The following is a 27,476-nucleotide window of genomic DNA, read 5'->3' on the forward strand; positions in this document are numbered from 1 at the left end:
ATCGGCATCTGAGGGTCACCTAAAAGTGTGCTGTAGTTAATCAAGAACAAAACTAGACATTTTAACTGCAACACGCTCAAAGTACCAGTGGAAGCCTAATGATAACAATGCTCATTTTATTGCAAAACATGGACTAGCTCCTGGCTAAAATGTTACCTTTAACTCATATCAGAAACAAGTGTTTGCACATACTTGTTTAAATGGCTGCAGCTCATATTAAAAGGCATTCAGCAGCAAGGTCAGTTGCCTTTTTAAAATTCAACCTCGTGAGCAGAAATAACTCTAGTTGCTTGCTGGTATGAGCCATTAACTGCCTGTTGTACGTAACCTACGCTTGTCTAACACTGAGCTGCACACGGAGTGCAGCAATGAACAACAGCTCCCCAGTTTGGCTTCACGCATGAAACAAAAGCAGTTTAACTTGTGATCAGTGATCATATGATCCATTTACTGAGTACAAGCTCAGTCAAGTAGAACTGGTAAATCATTAAATACACGCTCAACATTATTCCTGCTGGGTAAACACCACACTAACATCTCTTTTAACTGTAGAGAGTGGCCACTATTACTTCAGATGTTCTTTCTACTGCTATTACCTAAAAAAACAGAATTAATATATTTTTAAGCACATAGCTGCAATTTAAAATACATTACTGCTAGCCATAAAAATATAATTACTTAACCCGAAACCATGAAATTCTCCATTTTAAAGCCCATTCTGTCTATAGTAGTTTCTGTTTTGCTGAACAAAACAATTTTTATATTAACAGAAAAAGCTACTGTATGCTTTCAGTGTATACATGCAAATTGACTACTGATGGTGAAGAAATTTACTAAGCGATGTTTTTAGTTATTTTGAAAAATGATAAATAAAATAATATTTTTAAACTTATAAACCTTGGTGAGGTGCATGAAAATAAATCATATGGAATTGTTAGACTCACAGAGAACAGGGGAAATAGATTTTTGGTTGTTATATCTATACAGTAATCACAAAACATCCAAAGAATTGTGACTTGACAAAGTCTGGAGCATGCTCTTTTCACATCAATAAAGGTTTTTATAAAGTAATTGTATCCACAAGCACACAGTTAAAAAATGGAACAATATATATATGGAGTGTTGCTTTTTGTGTATTCATTCAGAAGAATGTCATAAATCACATTTTGTATTAATACACAGGTTAATAGTTCTGGCATTAAGATTTTAATCTTTCTTGCAAGCTTGCAAGTGGAGAATTTTGAAGTATTTCACCTTGCCTTTATAACCTGAGGTGATACTAATCTTAACACACTGGAACATTTTATGGGACACATTTCAAACGTAATATACCAGATTTCTAAAGCCAACAATCCAATTTAAGTCCACTTTGAAAGTCAATGGGCAGAGAATGAAAGAAGAAAAATAACACAGAAAAGAAAAATAAAACATTAAGACACTTAACTCCAACTGACACATATTTAGCAGCCTGTTTTATTTTGGAAAGCTAAGGTTAGAGAGACATTCTTATTAATTCCTCCTTTTGTTTTTACTTCTGGACATTGATTCATAAATCCCTATTTTATTCAGAACTAACATATTATGCAAAAAGATATATTACCAGTTGGATAGACTATAAAATATACTCCATCTACATGTATGCAATGAAGTTTTTCACTTCATTACTAATATGCACAGTATTAACAATAATAAGTACATCTGAGTGTCCCTCATACAATACAGTTGTTTCTACAATACAGTAGAAACAGATCAAATGTAAACATTTCATCCCGTACCTTCTTGTCTTTGCAGAAAGAAATCTGCAGGTCTACTGACCTTTTGAAAATATTTCCTTTTTTTCAGGATTGACTGGTGTTCAGTATCTCCCTAATGCTTTAGGGTAATTCTTGAAATTCAGATTTTTAAATTTATAATTTTATTTCATCTTTCCTAAAAACTCAAAAAAGCCGATCGAAAACCACGTACTCTGTTGAAAATCGAATAATTCATCCGATTTTTCTATATTATTTAATAATGATTTGATTATGTACGGAGAATAGAAACCAATTCACTGATTTTTTAAAATGTAGTATTTATAATTAGTATATTTCTCGTAAATAAATCAAACATATGTACTATTTTAAAACTATTTGCTAAGCAACATCAGAAACATGGTCATTATCAACTGTTGATAAGGCGCATAATTCGGAAATGTAAATGTAACGATGTTAATTACACAACAGAGGTCAACCAAAATATATTAGATTACCAGAAATTATTTGAGAATGATAGGAATTAAAACTAAATACAACATGTAGCTTAATAAAACACTGTGATGGTTTTTAAACGTATATGTTTGCAGTTATGCCTTTTCAGGTGCGGGTTCTAGGCAGCCAGGAAAAAACACACTTGGATGCTTTGGTTCTTTGTAAGGGAACTAAACTCTATCATGCAAACTTAAGTTTGCTCTCTGGAACGAATTGGTTCACATAAAAATTGATTAACTGACAAGAGTATATTTTCATTAAAGAATATTAACTATAATTACAAGGTAATCTTGTAAGTCTCTTCTATCAGTAACTTGTTTTTTTATCTTATATACATACAAATAAACAAGCAAGAGAGAAAAAAAGTTCAGTGCACAAAAATATTCTTGATATGGACCCAAAGGGAAAACATTTCAAAAGAAATTTTTATACATGTCTTTTGCAACCAAAAAGTAGAAGTGGTGTCAAGAGAAAACAAAACAGATAGCTTGTTTCTTCTAACAATTGCTTTAAGCTACAAAATCTCCTTAAATCCCCAAACTCCCCTTACTGTCGAGTTCCCACTCTCTCGCTTTCCTCATCTCCCTCTTAAAGGGAAAAAAGTCCTTCTTTAGGGGCTGATAGGTTGTAGGCTGATGCTTAGCAACAACATTCCTGTGCCTTAAGTAGCAGTAAGCCTCTGGCTGAACCCTTTGATGTGACTGTCAGGGCAGATTTATTTCGTTTTAGCACATTGTCTACTTGTCCAGATGTATAAGGAGATAAAAAGGAGCCGTGTTTACACTTTTTCCAGCTGTAATTAAATTGTGTTCCTGATGAGTCTTGGAAAGATCAGGTCTGGGGAAACAGGAATCAGCTGGGGAAGAAGACGGAGCCACTTGTCAGACAAACACCTGATGTTGCAGGAAACATCCTCATAAGGCCAGAGTCTCGGCAGGGCTGCAGAAAGCCTTGCGGTCTCAGGGCCTTTCCAGCATGGCAGCTGAATCCCAGTTCTTCTTTCGGCATGATTAGCTTGAAGCTGGGATCGAGTTCATCTCTGGATTTATTGGCATTTATTGTAAAAACATATTTTTAAGATCATCGCGTGATGTATATTCCAAGAGCAGACCCATATTTCATTACGACATTTAACAGAGAAATAATTTTCAGACAGTCTGGTCCCAAAGGGATGAGCTGCGCTGTGGTATTCTCTGTAAAACCCATTATTATAGATTTCTTGTTCCCCAGCTTGTAAATTCTGCTGCATTATCATAAACTGTGGTGATAACTCACAGTATATAAAGACAATAATGATCTGAGCATGCAGCATATGCCTTAGGCCCAACAAATTAAAACAATGCTCAGCGTGATGACTCACCTCCTCAGGGCACTTTTGTTAGGGACTGCAATAGATGACAGTGCAGCACCCTCGTCTGCTTAGTGTTGGGACTGGAGTCCTTTGTCGGCCTCTTTGCCTCATTCTGGTGAGGACACGTACAGTATGGCAATTTCCTAATGACCTGAATGAAAGCGTCTGTCAGATCATTAACATTTCAGGAGTTCTGTGTATTGAATTTGAACTACCTGAGTCTTGAGGTAAGAAATCGTTTTTTCAGCTCACTTCTGTAAATCCCCCTCAGCAGATGGAAATGGCCTAGTATTTCAGGATTTGATTTCAGCCGATGAAACTATAAGTGGTGGTTTGTTTGAAAGAGGAGTAGTTTTTTATCCTTAATGTTTGCCATTCCATTGTAAAACACTGTGTACTCTTCATCTCCCTCAAGTGTCACTTCTGGTAATTCAGCAGTATCGATTTTTAGTAAAATGTAGATGAGTGTGTGAATATAAGGAATGAGACTAATGTAGGCCTTCAGTATTCAATATTTTCAGGAGTTCGTCATTTATCTCTCAATTCACCTTGGAAAAAAAAACACAAATCTGTTAATGTTTAGCCACTTTAGATTTGGAACATACTGTAGTAAAACCTTCTGCATTCTGCTTTTAATCTCAGACTCTTTTTGTCGTTACATTAAAATTGCGGTCTTAGGAAAAGGAGGGCAGCCATTTGCTGTCAGGCACAGCAAGCGTCGCAAGATGCTGGGATTTAAGATGATAACATAAGGAAGCAGCGTGAGGGGAAGGTAACAAATTAAAGCCCTGAAAAGAGAACTGTGGTATTACTCAGAATTGTTTAATGAGGGCGGAGAGTAATCAAAGCAATTCAGCCCTATTGATCTCAGATTAAAAATGCCTAGATTGGGTTTGCACATCCCCCAGAATTTCTTACAAACAGCACTAATAAAGCTCCCAGTTGCCATATATTCCAAGATGTCTAAGCTTCTAAGATTTAGATCTTATGCCTCATTTGAAAGTGCTGTGCATGCAAGTGAACAATAAGACTGGAGTGTAATAAAAAGATCCCCTTTGTCTGACTAACAATAGTGTTTCTGCAGCTGAAGTACAGATCTGTCGGGTCTTTGTCCATCTAAGGCCTACTGTTAACAGTGGTGCTCTGTCCCCTGAAGTGGTTTAAGCTTTGTATATTTTTAAAGAAAATTAGGAAAGCCTCCTTATTTCTAAGAGGAAGGGCAACTTTATTGAAGTGCTTGGTGAGATACCAATTTTAGCAAAAAAAAATCTTTTATTTGGACTTGCAGTTATCTTAGTGCTTTGCTTGCTTTGCAAAGTTCTTTATTTTGTCCATATGTAAAAGCATTCTAAAGAGACACAGTCTTAATTATAGTTAACATTTCCAAGTCTACTTCTCTTTAAAACATATAGATCTAAAAAGAGTGTGCATAAACTGTAAATAAGGGCAGTTCTTCATCGCACCCAGCTCAGAAATGAATCAATTCAGACTGCCTACAGCAACCCTTGGCTTTTGATTATGTTTGTGTAAAATCTTAAGGCTGGTGATCAAAGCAGGGCTTGTCTGCCCAGCCTTAAAAAAAGCCTGATAACAGCTGGGATTTAAATTTAGTTTTTCTTTAACTTTGTTTCTAAAGGGATTCCTATTATCAACAACCTCCTTTCTCATATAGAGGATGGGTCATTGAATAAACTGAAAAGGCAGAAAGGGTCTGGGAGGAAATGGGAGGGGTCTGGGATTAATCTTCTGAGGGAAGAAATGTTTGATCAGCAGACAGAAGGGGGATGAAAATCTCTGATGTTGACAGCAGGCAACTTTCTGACCACCGTGTGATTGACGTTTCTGCCTGTCCAGTGGGGGGCGGTGCCCAGTTGTGCTCAGGCATCCTCTGTCTGTGGGTGGTAGTGTTAATAATGTGGCAACTGGAAAGATTAATTGTAGACAAGCAGCGGGATTACGAGGGGCTTTGTGGGTCCAAGAGGAACATTGCTGGGGAAGGCCTCTGATCTGTCAGGCTGAGAGGAAATTAGTCAGGGCAGACTGGAGCTGGCTTTAAAAATGGTATTTAGGATATTAAAGCCAAATGTCGAGAGGATATTGAAATAAGTAACAAGGAAACTGCTGACATTTTCAAAAGGCAATATCCCCCTATTCAATTCTACCTGCACTGGCAGTAAAGACTTCATAGATCTTTGTTTTAAGCTTTGTAAATATGGGGATCAGTGGTTTATGTATACTGTACATTCTTGTTTTGGGCTGAGAGGCTTGTGTACGACAGTACGATCCACCATCTTTCCGCATATTCTCCTTTAAAATGTAAAGATGTATCCCACAGACACTGAGAATTAGTCATGACCCCCAAGCACACAACAGATAGGAAAGTATTATCTTCAGTGTATTTTGAGCCAGACAGATGGCCCCATGTTAAATAATAAAAAATGCAGAATTGTTTAAATGCTGCAAAGTGATATGATCCATGGCTGTTTTGACTGTTTCGGAATATATTATATGAATTTAGTGACATTACATTCTTTAGTATAATATTTCACAAGTTTACACACTGGAACGAAATGTCACCAGCAGTCAGAATGTGAATTTTGGGTGGTAATTTTAGTTAAGGAAAAAAAGTAAATAATAATTTCCTTTTGGGTGACAAGTGTTTTGCTCACCTACTGTATTTTGCCCAAGCAGAGCAGGTCTTAAGATAGCATTAGCTGCTTCTAATATAAGTAGGGGTAAGGGGAATGAGAAGAAATTCTAGTTTTCAAATAACTTATGTGTCCCAGATTTCTCATCAAGGGAAATGATGATTTGATGATAATTTCATCATCAAGTGTGTTTACATTAACTAATAAACACACACAAATGGAATTTCAATATATAAAATCATTCAATTGAATTGTGAATTCATAACAATAAACATTATCAAGGTATGATATGTGTGATATATTAATGCAGCAGGTCACCTAGGCTTAGAAAATGTAAATGTTTGTGTGTCTGTGTGTGTAGGTATACTGTATATAAACATTCACATATCTACATATGCATATAACGCAGTGAGAGGAGTACAGGGGAATAAAGTTTCATATAAAATAACAGCAAGTTGATCTGAGGTCAAAACTTGTTTTGTTTGCCAAAGAAAAACGTATGTTTTCATTTAACAACGTCCACGATCCTCTTTACAGAGGAGATGTAACTGGGATGTAACTGGGAAATTTACAAATGGAGATGTGCAGTGCTTTGGACTTCTGGTAACTGTGGAGTAGTTATGTGGCCTGATATGGCACTTTGGAGCAAGTAGTTCTGAGTCAGTCAAAACTGTGTTTTGATGTTTGAATCTCCTAGCTGATTATCTGCAGTTAAATACATCATGTGTGAGTGCTCCAGGTTGTGGAGTGCACTGCGCTGCAAGCATAGTCCGAGAGTTAGAAAGTGGTAATTTCATGCCACCTGTTGGATTGTCAGCTCATAGCAGCACACATGGAGTCTCAAACTCAGCAGCAGCCTGACCTTACTTTGACCTCTAATCCAGTTCATGGCTCAGCGGCAGTAAGGCCTTCCCCGGACTCCTCTTAAACAGCAGGATCTCAGATAATCAGAGCCAGTTCTGCCGCTCTCTCCTTTCCTCTTCCTAATGAAACTTACCCTCCTATAAAAAGCGATAACAAAGGTAATGGTGTTCCAACATTTCCTGTCTTATGCTGATAATTTTTATGACAGAAGTAGGGTCAGTCCCAGCTGTGAAACTCGAAGCCTATTTTATGTTTGCGGTACATTGCTGCTGTAAAACCCAACACAGGTTTTGGAAGTCACCATTAGAAATAATAATTTCCTCTGTTGAATTGCTTGACAGTTTGAATTCCAGTTTGGTAACTAGGATGTAAAAAAAAAAAACAACTAATAGATAACAGCAAACCTACATTGAGTGAATAGCACAGCATCATGTAAATTATGAGAAAAAAACTTCAGAAAACAATTGCACACAATCCACACCCCACAGTAATGGTAAAGGGAAAAAATATTACATTTGAAGTGGAATCAGAAGAAGACAGACACTGAGATTTCTTTATTACAAAACTTTTTTTTTTTAAGAAGAGACCTACTTTATTTTTTCAATGACAGATCATGGGTTAGTGTAAGGAATTGGTATTGTCAACTTTAATCTGTTTGTCTTACGGCCAAACGTTGTGGTCTGTTTTTAGACAAGCTGAATTTCATGGGATCTAAATGAGTGGGTCTTTCCACTGAAGCCTTCTCCTATAATTTGGACATTTAGAAGGAAGTTTAAAATTAGAAACAGTCTTTGGCTTCCATTATGGCCTTATAGTAACACACTCCATTGTGTGCCTGGTAATCTAATAGGCACTGCAGTAAAAGAAGCTGATTCATGATCAAATTTTCCATAACAGTTTGAAACAAACATGACTTTTCGTTATTAATTCAATTTGGAGCCTTCTTAATTGAATGCTGGAAAAGCAGGTTTTAGAAAAAGGGTGGTAGCTGTTCACACAAGTACAACATTCTGATAAAAAAAGTTAAAAAAACTACAAAACTGAAACCTTTGTAATACTAGGGCCTTCTCAAATCCACTGTCTTCCACTCGGCATGATCATAAACTCCCTCGTTAAGGTGTCGCAGTGTCTGGAGTCTGCAGTCTGGACTCTGCCGATTCCCATTGCTTGTGGCACATTGAGGTTTAGGATGTACACATGCAAGACACAGCTGTATCCCATTTGGCACTTACAGTACTCAGCTGAATGTGAAATGAGAAGGGAGAGTTCTTCTTCGCATTGGTTGCCTCCCACTATTCTTCTTCTTCTTCTTATTATTATTATTATTATTAATAATTATAATACATTTTCCGCCCACAGTCAGAAGAAATACTGGAAGGTTATTTGGCTGCTGGAAAAACTAGCCCTGGTATGAGTGTGTTCGTGTTTGTGGGGTTTCTAATCTGATTCAATTAGTCTTATATGTTTAGAAATATTGCCTTCGCCTGCAATACCTGTGCAGAGTAGTCAGTTTAATTTAAAAATGAAAACTGTAGTTTTATTATTGTATAGATTTTGTATAAATGTATAAATATTGTGAACAGAAAGGAAGCTTGATTGCATTCTGTTTTTGTCTTCCTCCCTGTCCAGGACTCCAGTGACAGCAGCTGTGCATCTCCACTCATGCAGTATACCCCTTTACCCAGTGGGAGCAGGGATGCCAAAAGCCACAGAGGTAGGTCTGACCCTCTAGGCATGCTAACAGCGTGGAATGTCTGAGCAGTGGGACTGGGGTTACACATTCATTTTTTATTTAAACCGACATCACGTATTACAACAAATGTATCTGAGAACAAAGGTTCACCAACTAATCTGTCCCTGTGTGTTTGTATCTGTGTGTGTTGGTACGGCTTCCCAGGCTGTGATGACTCTTCCAGGGTGTGGTCACTCCACATACCCTGTGACAGACAAGCGTCCCATCCAGGGAGTGGTAACTCCTCATAGCCTGTGTCAAACTAGCGTTCTATCCAGGGTGTGTTCATTCCTCATAGCCTGTGTCAGACAAGCGTCCCATCCAGGGTGTGGTCACTCCTCATAACCTGTGTCAGACAAGTGTCCCATCCAGGGTGTGGTCACTCCTCATAACCTGTGTCACACAAGTGTCCCATCCAGGGTGTGGTCACTCCTCATAACCTGTGTCAGACAAATGTCCCATCCAGGGTGTTGTCACTTGTCATAGCCTGTGTCACACAAGTGTCCCATCCAGGGTGTAGTCACTTCTCATATCCCATGTCAGACTAGTGTCCCATCCAGGGAGTGGTCACTATAATACATACTACAAGGACAGGCTTCAGTTGCCACGACCCTCCCCAGGAAAAATTAACTGTCTGATAATGGATGGATGTCTCATAACTCTGTTTTATTTCCATTGTGATTATTTTTTTAGGACATGAAAGAAGCACTCTGCCAATTAATGACGCCTGTTCTTGAAACCCCTGGCAGTGGCAATGTCTGAATTGCATATTGCCTTTTTCAAGCAAAGCTGTAAGCTGCTGTTGGTTAGGGACTGTATTGTTGATAATGATCAGGCAAGTTTAATTGATTTAGAGTAAAAATATCATATGATGCACTCCATGCAAAATTTCTTGGTTTCCTTCATCTGTAACATTTTAAAAGTAAATGATTTATAAAATGCAGTTTATGCTAATTATTTCCAGATGCCACATCATTTCTAGTTCTGTGCATCTTTCTGTCTGTATGCAATGCTGCACCAAACACAAGGAGGTGAAGTCAACAAAAAAAACAATCATTGGTTAATGTAGTTGTATATTTATCAAACATGATACAAGGTACTTTAATGCTGAATAAGAGTCAAATCACTGGAACCACTTATATGTTAAATACAGCTTCAGAGAAGGTAATTATCTTTCTAGAAGCATCATTGGCAATTCTCTGTTTAAGTTATTATTATTGACACAGTTGTTAGGCATTCATCCCATTTTCCAGACACAGATTTAGTCTCATTGAGTTTTAAATGGATTGCCAGGGATGTCTTGGAGTAATTTATACAGCAACTTATCATAATTAGTTATAGTTCACAGTTTGCCTTGGTGTGAGATTCAGTTAATGTTTCACAATTGATTTTGCTGTATATCTGCATGAACCTGTTTTATGTGTGCCACCCAGGATCTGTTATAGATGGGCTGGCATTAATACGTTAATGTGGGAACCAATAAAACATATTTGTTGGAAATGTAAAAATTAAAGATTCCTTGTCAAGAAGCTATGAATAAGACATTGGAGATAAATTACATCCACAGGCCATGTAAAAAGATTATTGAGGGGAGCAACAATTATTTGTATCTTACAGGAAATAAGGTGAAAAACTTATTTTAATTATCTGGAGAAACTGCAGTGCATCTGACTCACAATTTAAAAGACGGTCCAGGAGATGTGTTAAAAAGATGTTGCCCTTCACTCTGTTTCTCATTCCGTTGCTGAAATTGCCTTTTGTTCTCATATTTTATTTAGGAAAGGGGATTTTAAATAATGCTACAGTAATGCAATTTATCTTAATTTTTAAAATCTATATTGTTGTAACGTGTTGTGTGAGTTTTAAGGATCAAGTAGGGGTTAACGCTAAATGAAAGTGAGTGAAATACATCATGTTTTAGCTGTCGAAGCCCCATGCTCACACTGCCTGCCAGTCAAACCTCATGTGAGTATTAATTCTTACATGACTTAGTCCTGCTTACGATATACAGTAGCAAAATACAAAAATTACTTTGATGAACCCCCAGATAAAATAAAATAATATTATGCAGGGTATTGATTAATATACCGTACATAGTATATTAATTCTGTAAAAGGGCTAAAACAGTACAGAACCAGTGTGTAGAGTCTCATGGAAAAGCAATACATTTAATCTCATCATAAATATTGAAGGATCAAGCCTGATCCTTCAATACTTAGTATCCCAATCTTCAGTTTAATTAACCTAATTTTTAGGATCATTATCTGAAACATCAGCATCATTTTGTGAATCTTCAGGATCATTACCCAGATCTTCAGGATTAATATTCAGATTTTAAGGATTATTATATTGAGGTTATCATCTGAATCTTTATTCTGTGAGGGGCTGCTAAGATAATCACGGAACATAAAAGGAACAAAACAAACCTTGCAAGACAGCAGTTAATAGTTTTATTATTTTTTCACACAATTCACAAATGTTTAGAACATCCACTGTGTATTTTATTAGGTCTGCCTAGAGCAAGCCAAAATGTAAGAACTGTAGTTTTTCACCAGATGGAGTCTAATTTTGGTTAAATTGACAAAATATGACAAGTTACAGTTATAGGGAAAAATCAGTGCCAATTTCTGAGGTATTCAGACAAAGCTCTATTGTTTTCTCGTAGCCGTGTCCATGAAATTAGAAAGCTCTGAGTTCCATGATACAAATTGCCAGTGATGGATCTTTGGTTGCTGGGGTCTGTATATTAGGCATATTTGAGGGTGACTTCTGTGAGGCAGGATAGGTGCTTTGAGACCAAATTAACTTGAGACAAACGTGTCTGTGAAAAAGAAACATTGTCCATGTGAGCTGTAATGCTCGTGTGCTTCATTTCATCTCCGGTCCTGGGCGAATAATTGTCAGCCCATGGATTAACCTAGGGAGTGCAGGGTTCAATAGCCAATCAAACCCAACCTGCATGGCCCTGGGAGTAGGGAGACAGCCATAAAAAACCCTCCTCCAGCGAGAACCTATATGAGCACAAGGATGACAAGAGAACTCCACACAGGCAAGTGCCAGAGGTTCGAATTAAACAGCTGTGCTGACCACTATTGCACTGTGCTACTCCATAAGTATGAATATAAAGTAGATTCACGTTCACACTTTAGATTATGGTGTATATAGAAGGTATAATAAATATTATTTTAATCAGCAATGTATTATTGTCTTAGCATTAGAGTTAATATGGACATTACTGAATATCAATGGATGCTTTATCACATTTGATAGAAATGTGTAGTTGTATAAGTAGGGTTATTGAGTTATTAACCCCCTGACCCTTCTACTGGAAGTGCAGTAAGTGTAATAAGAGTTCTGTGTATTCAGTATCTTCAGTGAGAGCCACCTTCTCTCCTCACATTAGTAGTGATGTGGCTCTCACTGCACAATTGGGTAGCAGTTGTCAGCATTACGCAACACGTTGACGACACCTGTGTCTACTCAATCCCATCACCCATCATTTCCATAGTTCTCCACCACATGACACAGTGAGGGAACGGCACACTGAATGCTTGTTCTTCTCCCAGAAATCAGTGCTGTTAGGACCTCGTGGTTAATTCTGACAGCATTCATGTTTCCATAGCCTCTGTGAATAGATCATCGCAAAATCCATCAAATTGGATCTAGTGTTTTTATTTATTTTTCCTGTGAGTTCTCATTATTATGTTCAATTTAGATACTGTATCTAGCAGATCTGCAAGGCTCTGCAGTGGTACGTGGTCCAGTGTCAGAATCGATTATTGATCCTATGTTCTTGGTGTTTTCGGCAGTTGCCGTATTAGTACGACAGCGGGTCCAATTTCTTGTCACTGCTAGAATAAGAGATATTGCATTCAAATTGAAATGAGAGATTTAGATTCTGTGTGCTGCAGACCACAACACTTAGGGATCCATGTCTGGTGAACAATTTCATTTCAATGATCATGCACATTTGATGGGACCTGCACTGGGCCTACAAGCTGAAGTGCCCATGGTAATTACAGCAAATAGGAGGTCTCTTAAGAAACAGGTCCAGCTCTGTTGATGCTCAGAGGAGTGTGTACTGAGGAACTGTACTTTAGGATACAATGTTGATCAGTGAACTTTCAAGCCAAGAGTGGACAAGGCAGACAGGAGTGTGGGATGAGGGACCAGGGCATCAAGCCTTGTGTGGCCTTGCAGCAGACGCATGGCGATATTGCAGAACAATCCCTGACACAAAAAGGGCTGAGAAAAGGAAAGACTCAGAGTGCTGCAAGGGGATCCACGCCAGCTGCCATCTTGGGTTTAAACTCTTCTTTATAAAATTATGAAGGAAGCTCTTCATGTCAAAGATGAAAGATGCCACTTGTACCGGTTTTCTCTATTAAAAAAGCTACATTTCCGTGCAAGAGCCCTATCCTGGAGCATGCATATTAAAAATAAGTGCAACAATACAAGCTGAGCTCTAGTTTTAATTTTAAGTAACGTCATTACTTATACCTATATTTTCTCATGTACATTCCTACCCTTTCGTTATTTTTGCAATCATATGAACATACTGTAAGGAACAAACAATAGGAGGCCACTCAACCCATCTGGCCCTTTTGGTAGCTGGTAATTAATTGATCACAGGATCTCATCTCAATGAAAGGCCCTGCCATTGTAAATATAAATACAAATCCTCCTGCAGCTTCACCTTTCTCTATAGGGCACATAACCACTTCTGTTGTCATTTTACAATCATTAAAACCAAAATGATTTTATGAGACTTATTTCTGCAGGGAGGGAGAAGTGCTTTTTGAAAGAAACCTTGCCTAAAAAATGTAGCACCGTATCCTGTAACAGCTCTAATCACATGTTGTGTGCAAGAAAGAAAACAATTGAAAGGTTTGCGCATGTCTTGAAGTTGCCTATTGAAAAGAGTCATGTGTGAATGCAATTGTCATTTTCATTTAGAAAAATTAAAACAAAATCTTCAAATATATTTTTTCTGGGAAAAGAAAAAGGTCATTTTAACAGTTGGATGGTATGCATTGCATGATTGTTTTTTCTTTTGTGTGAGAAGTACAAATCAACAGGTTACTTTTGAAGTGTTTGAATAGTCACTTCTCCAAGTGACTAGGCCTGGTAAAAGAAGCCTACTGTGGCAACCTACACTGTAAGGAAGGAAACCAAAGGCCATTGGCAGAGGTAAACACTTCTCTTTCATAAGGCATGCTGCCTTTTAATAATATTATTCTTGGAAAAATTCCAGCTGTGTTTTATATATGTATTTTAAATGGCACAAAACTGCTATTATTGTCCCTGGAGGAAGGCAGGCTTCAAAGAGAAATCTCTGCTGAACACACCCCAGGGACGTCTCACTTTCTCTCACAGTTTGCTTTTATTACAGTGCGGCTTATTTGCACCAAACTGAATTTTTTAAACAGTAAACTATTTACAGGCTTACTGGAACAAATAAACAAACATCTGGAACCATTCAGAGCATTTAATTAAAATGCTTTATTTTTGCCAAAAAAGGAAAAATCATGAAAAATTGCCTGTCTTGCAGACTGTGAGAGGCCAGATGACAAAGCTGTGGGTGTTAGGCATTGACTTTTATAACACAGCGGAATTCACTGATATTTACACCTGCTGGTATTTTTGTGGTTCCATTAACATACATCTGGAACACTGTCACTTAGTTTGCAAACTTGTGTGTGTTGTTTCTCTGTCAAAGACTTGCCCCTTTACCAAGAAATGTCATTGTAGAAAACCTCTCTCCTTGAACATATAAATGAAACAAAAGAAAACTAGAATATTCACATACACAAAGATCTGTTTTCATCACCAATCATTTAAAATGCTTTGACAAGTAAACATATGTTGTAAATTAAAACATAAACATAATAGTTTAAAAGTTTAATCAATGCATTCACATTCAGATTATAAATAGAATGTAAAATAAAGTAGGCATTTGCACCCTTTTTATCAGATAGTGTGATCTGTAATTATAGAGTTAAATCCAAGTGGAGGATTTCTAAAGGTGAGACAAAGGAGTGTTCTGGTTTATTTAAAATAGTCCTAAATGTTTTAGGTGTGATACACATTTTAATTCACATTGCAAAAATTCATTTATGCTAAATACTACATTTATACTGCTTCATTTATAATAAAGTATATATTTATGTTATGTTTATTTCTTCAAAGCTGACAAATAAATCTTATAATATATATTTATAATACATATTTTCAGATACTACTTTTCTTCTCATATGATAACCTGGAATTTAACTTTGGACCTATTGTGATAAGATTCTCAATGTACTGAATTTTTACTGAGTGATTCTACTGACAAAAAACAGGCCATTTCTTTGACTCCTTGTTAAAGGATTGTACAGTACATGCACTGCAAAACATTCCATGTATGATCAGAATGATAATACCAGGAAAATGTCTTTCCCCAGATAAACATAATTCTCAGTAAAAAGCAAATCCTGACCAGATCCAGAAACACATTTCATGTTGTTCACACAAAATAATGATGTAGTCACTATAATTATCAGCAGTATACCAATTATTTTCATTTAAATTTATTCCAAAAACAAACAGAAATAAAATGACAAATTAACTCCCCCCAACACACACCATCAGTGGTACTCCCCAATGTGTTCATACCAAAGGACCCCAAAAATAGGAAAGAATGTGCCAGACACATCTGTTTCTGCTGCTTGGAGAGGCCAAGATAGAAGTTATCAAGGACAAAGTTCATATGCTAACATCTATGAGGGTCAATGACATTCTGTGTAGAAAATTCAAGTAAATCATGGGATTAAGATTGTTTGTGAAGCTGAGTTTATATTCCAAGAAATTTCTTCACTAGAAGTATTCAAATCCCTTTCACACATAGTAACAGCTGGGAAAGGTTTGTATGAAACCCCTAACAGAAATAAAGGCAGCCCTTTGTTTTGCCCCTGAAATCTAGTATGGAAGGCAATCTGAATCCCCACACAGAAAAGGTCATGTAAGCAAACAAAGAAAGAAGAGCTTGTGTTAAGACGGCAAGACTTGAAGGAATGAAGACCATCCTCAAATTACAAGCTACAGTGTGAATCCCTTTACCACTACTTGCTAAATCAGAGAAAGAGGATATACCTGTAAGGGGATTGTGATGATAGAAAACACGAGAATTAAAACGGAATGACTTCATGACTTGAAATTGAGTACAGAATGTATTACAAGATCAAAACACACTCTACACTAAGGAGATGTGCACAGTATATGTTAAATATGCATGCATGCAGTATGAATGAAGACCAGACATTCTTTCATTAACTGACTAGAAACAGGAGTGTTAAGATCAAACCAGACAATGATTACAAGACAAAGTGTGTGACCCCTGACAGAGCATTAAAATCATCCAAAATAGTTATGACAGAGGTAGATGATTTATGAACAGCACAAGTTAGTGGTTCCAAAAACAAGGCAAACAACAGACGTCCCTGGCAAGTACCCTTAGATATAGCAAACTGCAAGGAGCACTTGTTGCCCGTTAACACCTCTGCTGAGGGGCACTGATGTAGCCAATTCTTAGCAGTTTTTATGTTAGTGAAAACTGATCCCAAACCCATACGATCTGGGCGTGGAGATATTTCTACTCTAGCAGGTCAAAAGCCATTTCGCTGATGAATGAAACATCATGGAACACCTGCAGCGACGTGCATAATGTGGAGAGGCAGCAAAATCAATCACTGGCATGATGTCTGATGCACCAGTCAGATCAAAGTGTACTAATGTGGCTATATACAGACCTCGAGCCGGCATTTCAGAGAGATAAGACAAAAGCCTGCACAAAGTGTGGGATCTTTTTATTTTGTAATAATAAGGATAATGCCAGTAACCATTACCGTCCATCCAGAATAAACCCTTTACAATTGCAGCATGTTTTTTAAAGAGAAAGGGAAACTAGATGGGGCAAATTTTCAGGCAGGATGCCCTCAAGGCCAGGTGCTTTCTTCTTTGACATGAGGTTTAGCTCCTATAGCTCCTATAGCTCCTCCAGCTGTACAGGACTAGGTCAATGAAAATTTAAAACATTTTTAAAAGTCACAAGTTGCAGTTCTGTTTCCACACCTCAGATAATTCAGCACAGGCTGTAATACTCTACTCACAGTACTCCTGAGCTGCAATTAGGTCCTACACCTTTGGGCATCTCTTGTTTTTTAAAGAGCTGTGTCAGCATTTAAACATCCCGTGAAATAGAAATCTTAAATTATTACACTAGAGTTATTCATTAATTTTTAAATAGAACAAATGTGTATTGAGAAACCAACTATGTTAAGTGAGGATTCATAACAAAGACTCACTCCATTCATATTTATAAATAATTAATAACAATAATTTCTGAAGGTTCTAGTTAAACAAAACAATACAACTAACATTCTTTGTGACCAAGAAAGACTTTTAAAACTTTTAAAATCTGTGTAGTTTGGTAAAATCATGTACTGCCTCTCTTGCACTGACATTTAAGGATACAAAGTCATCCCATCTGTCCATATTCCTCTGCATTGAAAACAGCAAACATATAGGAGATACAGCTTTAAACCTGAGCAGAGAAAAACACTTTTATAACTCTTCAAAGATTATGGTGTCCCATAGCTTAAAAGTCACATGTCTGAGGTGGTTGCTTGCTTTTCGATTGATGAGGTGTTAAGCATCATTTTGAAAATAAAAGTCTCTTGTCTAGGTCATAAAACTCAAGAAGACAGCCATTAATGGGCCTATAATTTAGGCTAAAGAGTAATAATGAGCTCTTGTAAAAAATAAATAACCGCGATGCTAAATAGACTGCAGATCATTTGCACCTGGAGACATTCCTCAGATTATGTGCCAGAAGTGAAATGTGTTAATATAACTCATATTGGTTTGCCAAGTGGGCAGCACACAAAGGCTAACAAAATATTCCCACAAAGAAAACTATAAAACAAATGTATTACATATGGCCTTGCATAAATTTTGTAACAACATCTACTGTGGGAATCTCTAATTCAAAGTCAGTTTTGTCTCCTAGCTATCCATTTCTTCACATTATGTTTTCTTATACAAATGGTGCTTTTGGTGTGGAAGTGGTTTGCTTATTTGATGTCATGGGGCAGTGTCATTAGACAATGAAATGTCTCACTGAGTGCTTATGTTCTGTATTATGGAGGAAAATATTTTCAGAGATTTTCTGATGTTTCAGTATTACGTTACATGGACATAGAATGTTCTTTGCCAGTCTCAGGCTGTTATAGTGTGCAGTTAGTGTTGGAAGTAATGCAAGATGTACATCTGTGCTGATGCTGTCTTATGGGAATCAGTCCCATTCCTCTCCTACTGTCTGGACAAGCAAGTGCCTGTTTACGGGCCCCTGACCTCTAGATCATCCCACAGTCCCACAGATTTTCAATTTAGCACCATGCAATGAGGTGGCCATCGAACATTATAAGACTATCATTATGTGACTATGATGATCCAAGTTTTCAAAATTATCAACAACACAGACAAAGTCAACCCAGTGAACCTCTTCAGTATCAGTACTCTAACACATCTAGAAGTTACAAGTGGAAACTACATGGAAGTACTCCCCAATGAGTTCATACCAAAGCACCCCAGAAATAAAGAAGAAGTGCAATGAGACCTGCCAAACACATCTGTTTCTGCTGCTTGGAGAACAGGGAAATCAGAGAATGGGAGCAGGAGATATTTCCTTGCACAAAAGGTTTGAGGGGGTCTGAATCAAGTTGCCCAGACATGTGATAGGGGCTGGTTCACTGGCTTTGTTTAATAAAAAAGGCAAACCTGGATGAGATCCACAAATGAATTATCCACCACGTGAAATGAGCTAGATGGGCCAAAAGGTCTCATCACATTTGTAACCTTTTTTAGAAAATAATCCCAAGCTCAAGCAGACTGTCTCCGGTATAATCAGAATCACACACTGGTAGTTGATTGATCTCTCCAGGACAGTTGTTGCAAAGCACCTAGAGTTTTCAGAATGTGACTTTGAAGTGTGTCAAAGGGCATGTCAGCATTTCCTTTTGCCAGTGATTCATTACCTACTTGTAGTGTTTAGTGTGTACTTGTTTGGACTTCTCTTACAGCTGTTTAATTTGCAGGGTCCTCAGCGAGGACTTTCCATATTTATAGATTCGGGCTATTTAGTTCAACCATGTTTGCACACAGTTCTTTTAAATGTGTCTCTCTGAACCTCAGAACCCACCTGACCACATCACCTTAAGGGTTTATTCAAATTCAGCTGACTGAACTTGTTTCAAGAGAGTAGTAGAGTAGCAAGCCATACACAGTACTAGGAAATAATGATATGCTTTATTAATAGTTAAAATCATATTTTTTAAAGTGATGAGGTATTCCTGTGTTAAAGGTAAGATGGACACCTACTGTATCTAACAAACATCTCCCACAGAAAGTACTACAGTATGTACAAACTTTTGTTATCTGTCTTATTCATTTGCATGCAGAATATGTTTTGGAAGAGACTACACATTGAAGAGAGGACCATTAAGTCAAAAAAAGGAGATGAGAAATAAGGACAGCCAAAGTTTTATTGAACGCAATGCACCTAAAGCGGGAATGTGCTTTTCCTCATGGAAAGCTATGGGATTTTCCTAAGGCAGACAGAAGCATGATATTAAGGGAACAGGAAAACTTGTTTTATTCATTTGAAAGCATCCAGATTAAAATGACAGGAAAGACTTAACTTCTTTGACAGTTTAAACTGCTGAACTCTGGTTTGCCATTTCTAAACTGCTTTGAGATCAAGTTTCCTCGGCAAAGTATCATTACCCTTGACTATGATCTAACTCCTTTCACTGAATAATTCTATTTGTACTGGATTTAGAAAAATGTCATTGACACATTGTTTAACTTTCCTGTTTGATGCCATTGAATGACTCTCTGGAGATGTAGTTCTGAAACTGATGTTGAAAGTGAGAAAATTTCTCTTCAAAAACCTCATTGTCAAATGTTTAGCGTATTTGTTAATTTGTAATTTTTATGGTTGTTTAAGCTCTAAACAATTAGAGTTAAATCCTGGTTTGAAGGTTTAAAAAGACATAAATGTTGTCGATAAAAATGTTACAATTGTTTTACATTAGAATAAGAATTCAATACCTTGTCATTTAAATAGATGGATGAAGAATGTTTTATGGGTTTTATAGGTATTATATTTACATTAATATATATATATATATGGGCAATATCATTTTTTTAATTACTGCTCCATACAAAAATAATACTTGAAATGAAAGTTGGAGTGACACATACAGTATAGATCATAGCAGAAAAAATAACTCAGAAATGGGAATGACTAGTCAATCAGATATACTTTGGTGCAGAAAGTGGTCTAATTTAAACTAGTTTTCTCATTATTTAGATGGGAGTATACCAGGAGATCTTTTGAAATAAATACGGTTATCTACAGTACATCCTCTCAAGAAATTGTAGTCAAAAGTCTCTCATCAAGTACCAGCACTGCTGGTTCGATCCCTTTTGTATCCTCTAATGCTACAGTATTTTAGCCCTCCTGACCTGACACAAGACGCTGTGGAAACTTGCGGAGAACCCAACTGAAACACACGATACCTAAATCCTAATTATGTTTAGTGCTTGTGCTCTAATCAGCTTGGAAAGGGGTTGGTAATGGAGCTGAACAATAATTCACGCACAAGTATGATTTATTTCTTTGGCTTTGGAGATCTGAGATGCCTTCTAATGTTTTCAGTGTGTATTTAGTTGTGCCAAAACTCAGTGTAGATCTGTTTCTTTTAGAACTTAGACATTTGTCATTCAGATTTGTCAGGGGACAAAGAACCAGATGGTTTGGGTATTTTTACATTGGGCTAGATGCTGGGTCCTCAGAGGTTCAGCTGACTGCCTAGTTAGAGACAAATGCATCAGCTTTTGTTCAGATTGTTTTTGCACTTTTAGAAATGCAGAAATATTAATGTCCTGGCAGATGTTAAGCAACTTGTCATTTTAAAGGGAAAACTGAGCCATACCCAATTACCCCCTGATTGCATCATAATTATAATGTGACTTACTGTTGCTTGCTTGGGGGAAATGTTTATTAAGATAAATCACATTTAATACATTTAAAAAACAGAAACTTTCAAAATACTGTAAGCTGAAAAGGGAAGCTCAATGTTGTTGTTTTTTTGTTGTGTTTGTGTGATAATGTAGTCAAAGACCTATGGTGATGTGAAATGCCACTTGGCAGATTCCACCATGATCTGGTCTGTTCTTAGAAACTGAGCATGGCTAGGCTAAGCAGGCCAGGTTGCTCTGTAAGTGGTGTTGGTGGACCAGTGGGACTTTTCCCTCTGGACCAGGATTTTCAAACCATTGCCCCAGTATGGTAACAGGGGGCACTCTGCTTTAGTAGGTACTGTCCTTCAGATTAGATTATTAGTATCCATACTGAGCTTTTGACTACGTGATCATTAAACAGCTCACTGTTCACTAGGGAAGAGGTGAAAACCCTGTTGTCTTGGCAAATTTTAACACTGAACTTCAGCAATTTGGTTTCTCTAAACATTGTCCCCTTTAATTTAATAGGTGAAGCAGTTTCTCACCTGTTCTACTGTGTAATGGAACTACTGGCACATAATAGCTACAGTGCCATGTCACCTACGTGGGAACCTATTTTTGTGAGCATGTTACTGCTCCTATTTGCAGTCCAAAATGAAGAATAATCATTAAAGCAATGGTGAATTAGCTGCTCTCAATGGAATTTTTTATTGAACTATTTTTTTCATCGAACCATGAATTAACTTTCTTTTCCTTTTGCCATTGCTGTTATCCATCATGCCTATTTTAAATGTGCATATGTCATGAATATGTGCAATACTGGGAAGCTATGCTCAGCTGTGTTTTGTATTTAGCTGGGATCAAACTAAATAAAAGCTGAGTATAAAGCATGCAATCAGATTAATCAACTGAATTTGAAACAGCACATTTTCTTAATGGTATGTGTCAGTTTCTGTTATCATGCAGGTAAATGCTTACACAATAAAAATGTAACTACTGTATTTAAAATGGTCAACTCTTCAGAGTGCTTCTCACTCTAGAATACAGTCTAGAATACATCTTACACTATTAGTGAATAGTGTGATTTCCTTCATCACTTAATTTCTCTTCATAAGTCTCTCAAATAGATTGGCTATTAAGACTTAAGCTTGGGCAAAGAACATGTTTCTATTATTTTGTTTCTGAACATCACAAATGCAACAAAGTGCACCACTTTTTTTCACAAGAAAACTTTCCTCTTTCAGTCTCATAAGAGAAAATACTTCCATGTCTCACCAGTTCTTCAAAAAATCCAACAAGAGCTCTGTTCCCCATGCTTTCTTATACACTGAGAGGCAAGCTAACCACTAACAGCTGAGCCCTGTCACGCAGGAAGTGAGCTAATCATCTTCCCCTTTGCCTACCTGGAAATGTAGTTTCTTCCAGGAAGCTAGACAGAGAAAACTACAAACTTTTTTTTCTTTCTCTCAATCATAAAATAAAATATTAATGTATGAAACATTAACCCTTGTAGAGAGTAAAGGTGCTTCTCTATGAGTAGGTAGACTTTTTTGAGATAGTGATGGTGTCTGTCTTCAATACACGTGTGGTAACACTGATCAGATGTGCAGATGTTTCAGAATTAACTTTGTCATAATGGAATTCTTTAAAGTGAAGTGTTGTCAAGACCATTGGAGACTATGCAGAATAATAGCGATTCTATAGATACGATGTTGCAAGCATGTTCTACAGATACAATACCTGACATATATAATACTTAATGCAGTTCTCTTACTGTAGCTCTGGAATCTGTGCTTTGGTATTCTGTTGGGTTATTGGTTACTTTCTCTCTTACATATTTCTACATTTGGACATTTATACATTTTGTCTAAAAACTGAAAATCTTGAATATGCTGCATTTATATTTGTTATAAACAATTAAAATTTCGCAGTGTCCATTTCAGAAATAATGAGCAGCAATGTGTTTTTCTGTTTTTTTTTTGTGGTCTTTTTTGTGGTTTTGTGGTTTGTGGTCGCAGTACTAAATATGGTGATAAGGAATCATAAGCAAAGATGCATTGCTTTTAAATATGTCAGCCGTTGTGATGTTAATTTTCATTTATACTGTAATAATAAAGCAATTTCTTAATTGTTGGCTGACAATTCAATATAACCAAAAACAATAAATGCTAAAATCTAAGACAAACCTTTTAATCTGTCAGGGTGATTCGTCTGTGCAGCAGTTTTAAACTGAAGAAGCAGGTTTCTCCATCATTTTAATACAACAGGACAACTCATTTCAACGTCAGGATCTGATTGGGGGATCACTTTTGACATGCTGTGTCGCTGTGGGATGATTCAGTTGAGTGAATTGAAGGGGTCAGACTTTAACAGCTGATTCCAGGTTTCTGTAATTTTAGCAAATGATTTTCCCATTTTCTTTGGAAACAACACATTGAATGATATTAAATGTGATGGTTAACCCCTGCACTGTGAGCTACAGTACCCTGCTTCCGAAAATGGGCATTTTAGAAAGTGGCATTGTCGTTCCTGTTGAACGTTTCACATACGCTAGATTTGAACTTAAAAGGAAAAGCTGGAACTCTGTTCTTTTCAGATGTTATTTATATGCATAACTGATTCAATCTGCAAAGCGTAAATACCTTATGAAGCGGTGTGAGTTTGAAAGCAGTAACTTCAGTTTTTTAACCATCTAAAGTAGCGTAATCACCTTAAGGTTATGCTACAAATGCATGAAACTGCCTGCTGTTTTACCACTTCTAATGAAGATTCAAAAAACTGGAATTGAACTATTGAAATTAAATATACTGGAACTTACCATATGTTAAGAGCTACAGGTTCAGTTTCACAAAGTATCAGCAAGTTCTGGGAAAATACAAAAAAAAGTTTGTATTATCCATTTAAGATAAAATTGAGTCTTGACATGAATTCCAAATTGATTTTATCAACATTATTACATTTGTCTTTTTTAGCCACAAAGTTATACAGCATATGCTGTATTGTGAAAAATAAAGCACCTGTGCTGAATTCCAGTCACAAAGTCTTGAATAGGTCTTAATTCTGAGGAGTATGCTATGACAATGTAGTCAACAGTTTTTCACATGAAATGGAAATCAAACTTCATAAAATGAGAAAAGAACTCAAAACAAGATTGGGGGAGTAAAAGTGGAGGATTACAGAGTGAAAGCTGAAGAATTAAACCCACAGGGGTGATTTTCAGGGGGTGGGGGTGTGGTATGTGAGAATGTATTCAAATAATAAGGAATCTTTGAAAGCCGGCTCTACTTGTAAATAGGGTTGCCTCCTGGGGAGGGAAAAATTAAGTCTTTTCACTTGACACCATTAAGCTTATGCTAACTGCTGACCCTTGGGAGTTTGTGAAAATTGTACTTCCTACTGCAGTTAAAATTTACCATTAGGCATTGTCTGGGATGTTAGCATGCTAGGAGGATTCAGGGGAATTATAGTCAATGCTAACAAAAATGTAGTCACATTGAAACATTGAATATTGTCCTGCAGTATAATTTTTGTTTTAATTTTGTCCAAAATGAAATCATGTTTACACAGGGTGACACGGTCACTCTGTTTTCAGTATAGCCTACAGCTGCTTTGAGCTGAAGTGTTTTATATGCTCATGTACATATGTACATTCTATTTTATAATGTCCTTTTTGTGGCGTTTGAAGTGCATTACAAAGAGAAGAAGCCAATGGCTTAATAATGTTGTACTTTTATAACAGAAGGTTTGGTTTAAAAAAAAAACAGGGTAGTAGGAAAAGCAAATAACGTACTACATATTTGTTGGATAGTCAGATAGAATAGAATATTTTTTAAATGTTTGGGCTGAATGATATTAAGATAACCTTGGGAAAGGAGGCCTTAAAAAGCCACAGGCCACCCTTGCAGAATCACTAACTAACTGTGACATTTGGGCAGTGCGGTTGTTCAAGTCACTGCGCAGGGAATAAGAACATGTGGTGAACTTTAAAGAAATGCAGGGTGACGTCTTTTTTTCCAATTCCTAATATTTTGAGCAAGCGTATTTAGAAGGGAAACAGAACGGAACACGTTGTGTAGGATGTTCATAACATTTGCGATTTCATATTTTTTGCATTCTCCGAAGTGCAGGCGGTTGTGGCATTCTCTGTCCTGCTGTGCCCTTAAATGGCACCTATTTCTGATCCATTTTTAGATTTCATCCCCTTACCTCCGTACCTCAGCTGGGACTTAGTCATGCAGCCAAGCACATAATATGCTCTGAGCTCTGTATCATGTACAATTATAATTAGCTTTGTCAGGTCCTAGCCCTACAACCCTCATGCAGATAATATGATAATATGTCTTCATAACCAAGTGACCTTACATGCACAATATTTCTCCCCTTATGAAGATTGCATGTCAATAAAGTAATTGAGTCTCAGAGGCTGTGGCAAGTGAAGATTTAGGTGATTGGACTCTCAGGGCAGTGATGTATGACCGTTATTATTCTACCTGTCACAGATGCGCACATAGCTCAGGATGGTCAGATGATGACAGGGAAGGAAAGGGTTGTGTTTCATGAGGAACATCTGATTGTTAATCAGCCTTTCATCCCTCTCAAACAGGATGGGGAAGGGACATTTTTTATTAATATGAATTAGTAAAAAGCAGGGATAAAGTAAACCAATCCATTAGGAAGGGAGGAAGTCAGTATGCCAAAAATGGTGAGCATTACCTCAGTTGTACTGCTCTGCTACAGACACTCATGATGTGGTTTGCCATTTGATTGAATTCTGTAGAATTTAACTCAGTGTACTGCATTGTTTTTTTCTGTGAGATTGCCATCACTTCTCCAGCTCCTTTTTTTAGAGGTGATCCTGTATACAGCTGCTCAACATACAGTATTTCTCAGCACATGTAATACCTAAAGCAGTTTGGTTTCTAAGAGGAGACATGTCTCACAGTGGAGTGAGAATATACCCATTGGAAACATTTCCAAATGAACTTCTTTTTATCGTTATTCACCACAATTAAAGCACTGAAGCGAAAACATGAAAAACCTGGAGAATCAAGGTAAGTTCACTCAAGTAATTTGAATGAAAATTAAAAAGTAATCAGTTACAGATGAGATTATTCAAATTGTATAAAGAAATACATTAAGAAGTTTGAAAATTGGTTGTACAAACATGCCATGTATGCTTTGGACAGCATACATACACCATATCCCGTGAAATCTCTTCTCCAGTAACACCTAGTTTACTAAGAATGGCAAAATTTATATTGTACTGTATATAGTATATACCAAAGTGTATCAACATTGTTTATTGTTGTCTTAATTATTATTTTAGCATTTGTTTTATTTTTTTATTTATTATCTAATAATGACTCTTAATTACTTGGGCCAAATTAAATAAATGTACAGTGATGAAGTCAACGCAGCGATGAATCTCAAGGGTTTCATCTAGATTTTAATTTTAATTGGAAAAATCAACTACCAGTCCACTAACTGGGTCTGCATCTGACTTATTACATTTTGTTTTGCAGATTTGATGAGAAACAAAATAATATTTTCAGGTGCTTATGAATAAATCATATTGGATCTTTATATATAATTTATATGGGTTTTGTTCATGTATTTTTATAATGCGAGTGAAATGAAATAAAATGTGTGATATGAAAAGGTTCAGATACATTCTTTTTAGACTAATTTCTGTCAACATTGAAGCACCTTCTTAAATGTTCTGTGGCCCTCTGTCTTAAGCTCTCCTAAATGAGACAGGAGGATGGCAGAGTGACTAGGACAGCCAGACTAAAATTAAGGGTGAGGCTAAAGAGAGGAGATGATGGTTAAGGATATTTTGCCGTGTCTTTTTGGATTAAGCCAGAAGATTGATATCTTCCAGTCAAATGAAGCACTCATCTGAGTGATCTGAGTCCTCTATCATTGTGACACCAGGCTCCCAGCTAACGGTTATTGGTGTTGATAGGCACACCCCGTGCGCTGAGCCGAGCACAGTTGTTTTGATCCCTTGTTCTTTTATTTCCATCCCTTCTCCCTGTTTTCTGTCACCGTGTCATGTTGAATCATCGTTTGGCAGCAGACACAGGACCCTCAGGTACTGAGGTATCAGGCTTCAGGAACCACAATGAAATGAATATAATAATGGGAACCAGAAAATAGCACAGACCACTTATCAGGCCAGGAAGTAACTAATAAGTGTTGTTAGTGGTTTCTGTGGGGAAGGGACCAGCCGCGCATCCTGCGGTCAGGCAGGTGCAGGCCTCTGTGTCTGAGGCTATAGTTACAGGCAGGGTTGGCAGATTAGTATTGATATCTGTCACTTCGTGGCTGTCAAGCTGTTTATTTGTGGAAGTGTTAGGGGCAGTGGGGGTGCAGTAATTGATGCCAAGTTTGAAGACAACTGCGAATTGTGTTGTGTTGCCTTGACCTAGCAGGAGTATTTAAGAGTTATTAATACAAATATTCTTCTTAGAGTTGGTGCCCTCCGAAACAATATCATTGTATCATCTTAAAAATGTTCTGATTCTTTTCTCATGTAATTTTTTTTTTTAAAGAGAAATTCGATCTGT

At 37.0% G+C, this 27,476-nt stretch overlaps 1 protein-coding gene across 3 annotated transcripts in view; it reads left to right on the top strand.

Moving 5' to 3' along the window:
- The window catches only part of lrmda (leucine rich melanocyte differentiation associated), a 335,929-nt gene that overhangs the window by 284,676 nt on the left and 23,777 nt on the right, over positions 1–27,476 (top strand). For all 3 annotated transcript variants that reach the window (XM_088634563.1, XM_088634564.1, XM_088634562.1), the window contains one exon: positions 8,739–8,823. In XM_088634563.1, the coding sequence (XP_088490689.1) occupies positions 8,739–8,823 (85 nt within the window). The remainder of the gene's footprint in view (positions 1–8,738; positions 8,824–27,476) is intronic.

This window comes from Lepisosteus platostomus, chromosome 6 (assembly GCF_059453375.1).
Source record: "Lepisosteus platostomus isolate fLepPlt1 chromosome 6, fLepPlt1.hap1, whole genome shotgun sequence".
Lineage (NCBI taxonomy): Eukaryota > Metazoa > Chordata > Actinopteri > Semionotiformes > Lepisosteidae > Lepisosteus > Lepisosteus platostomus.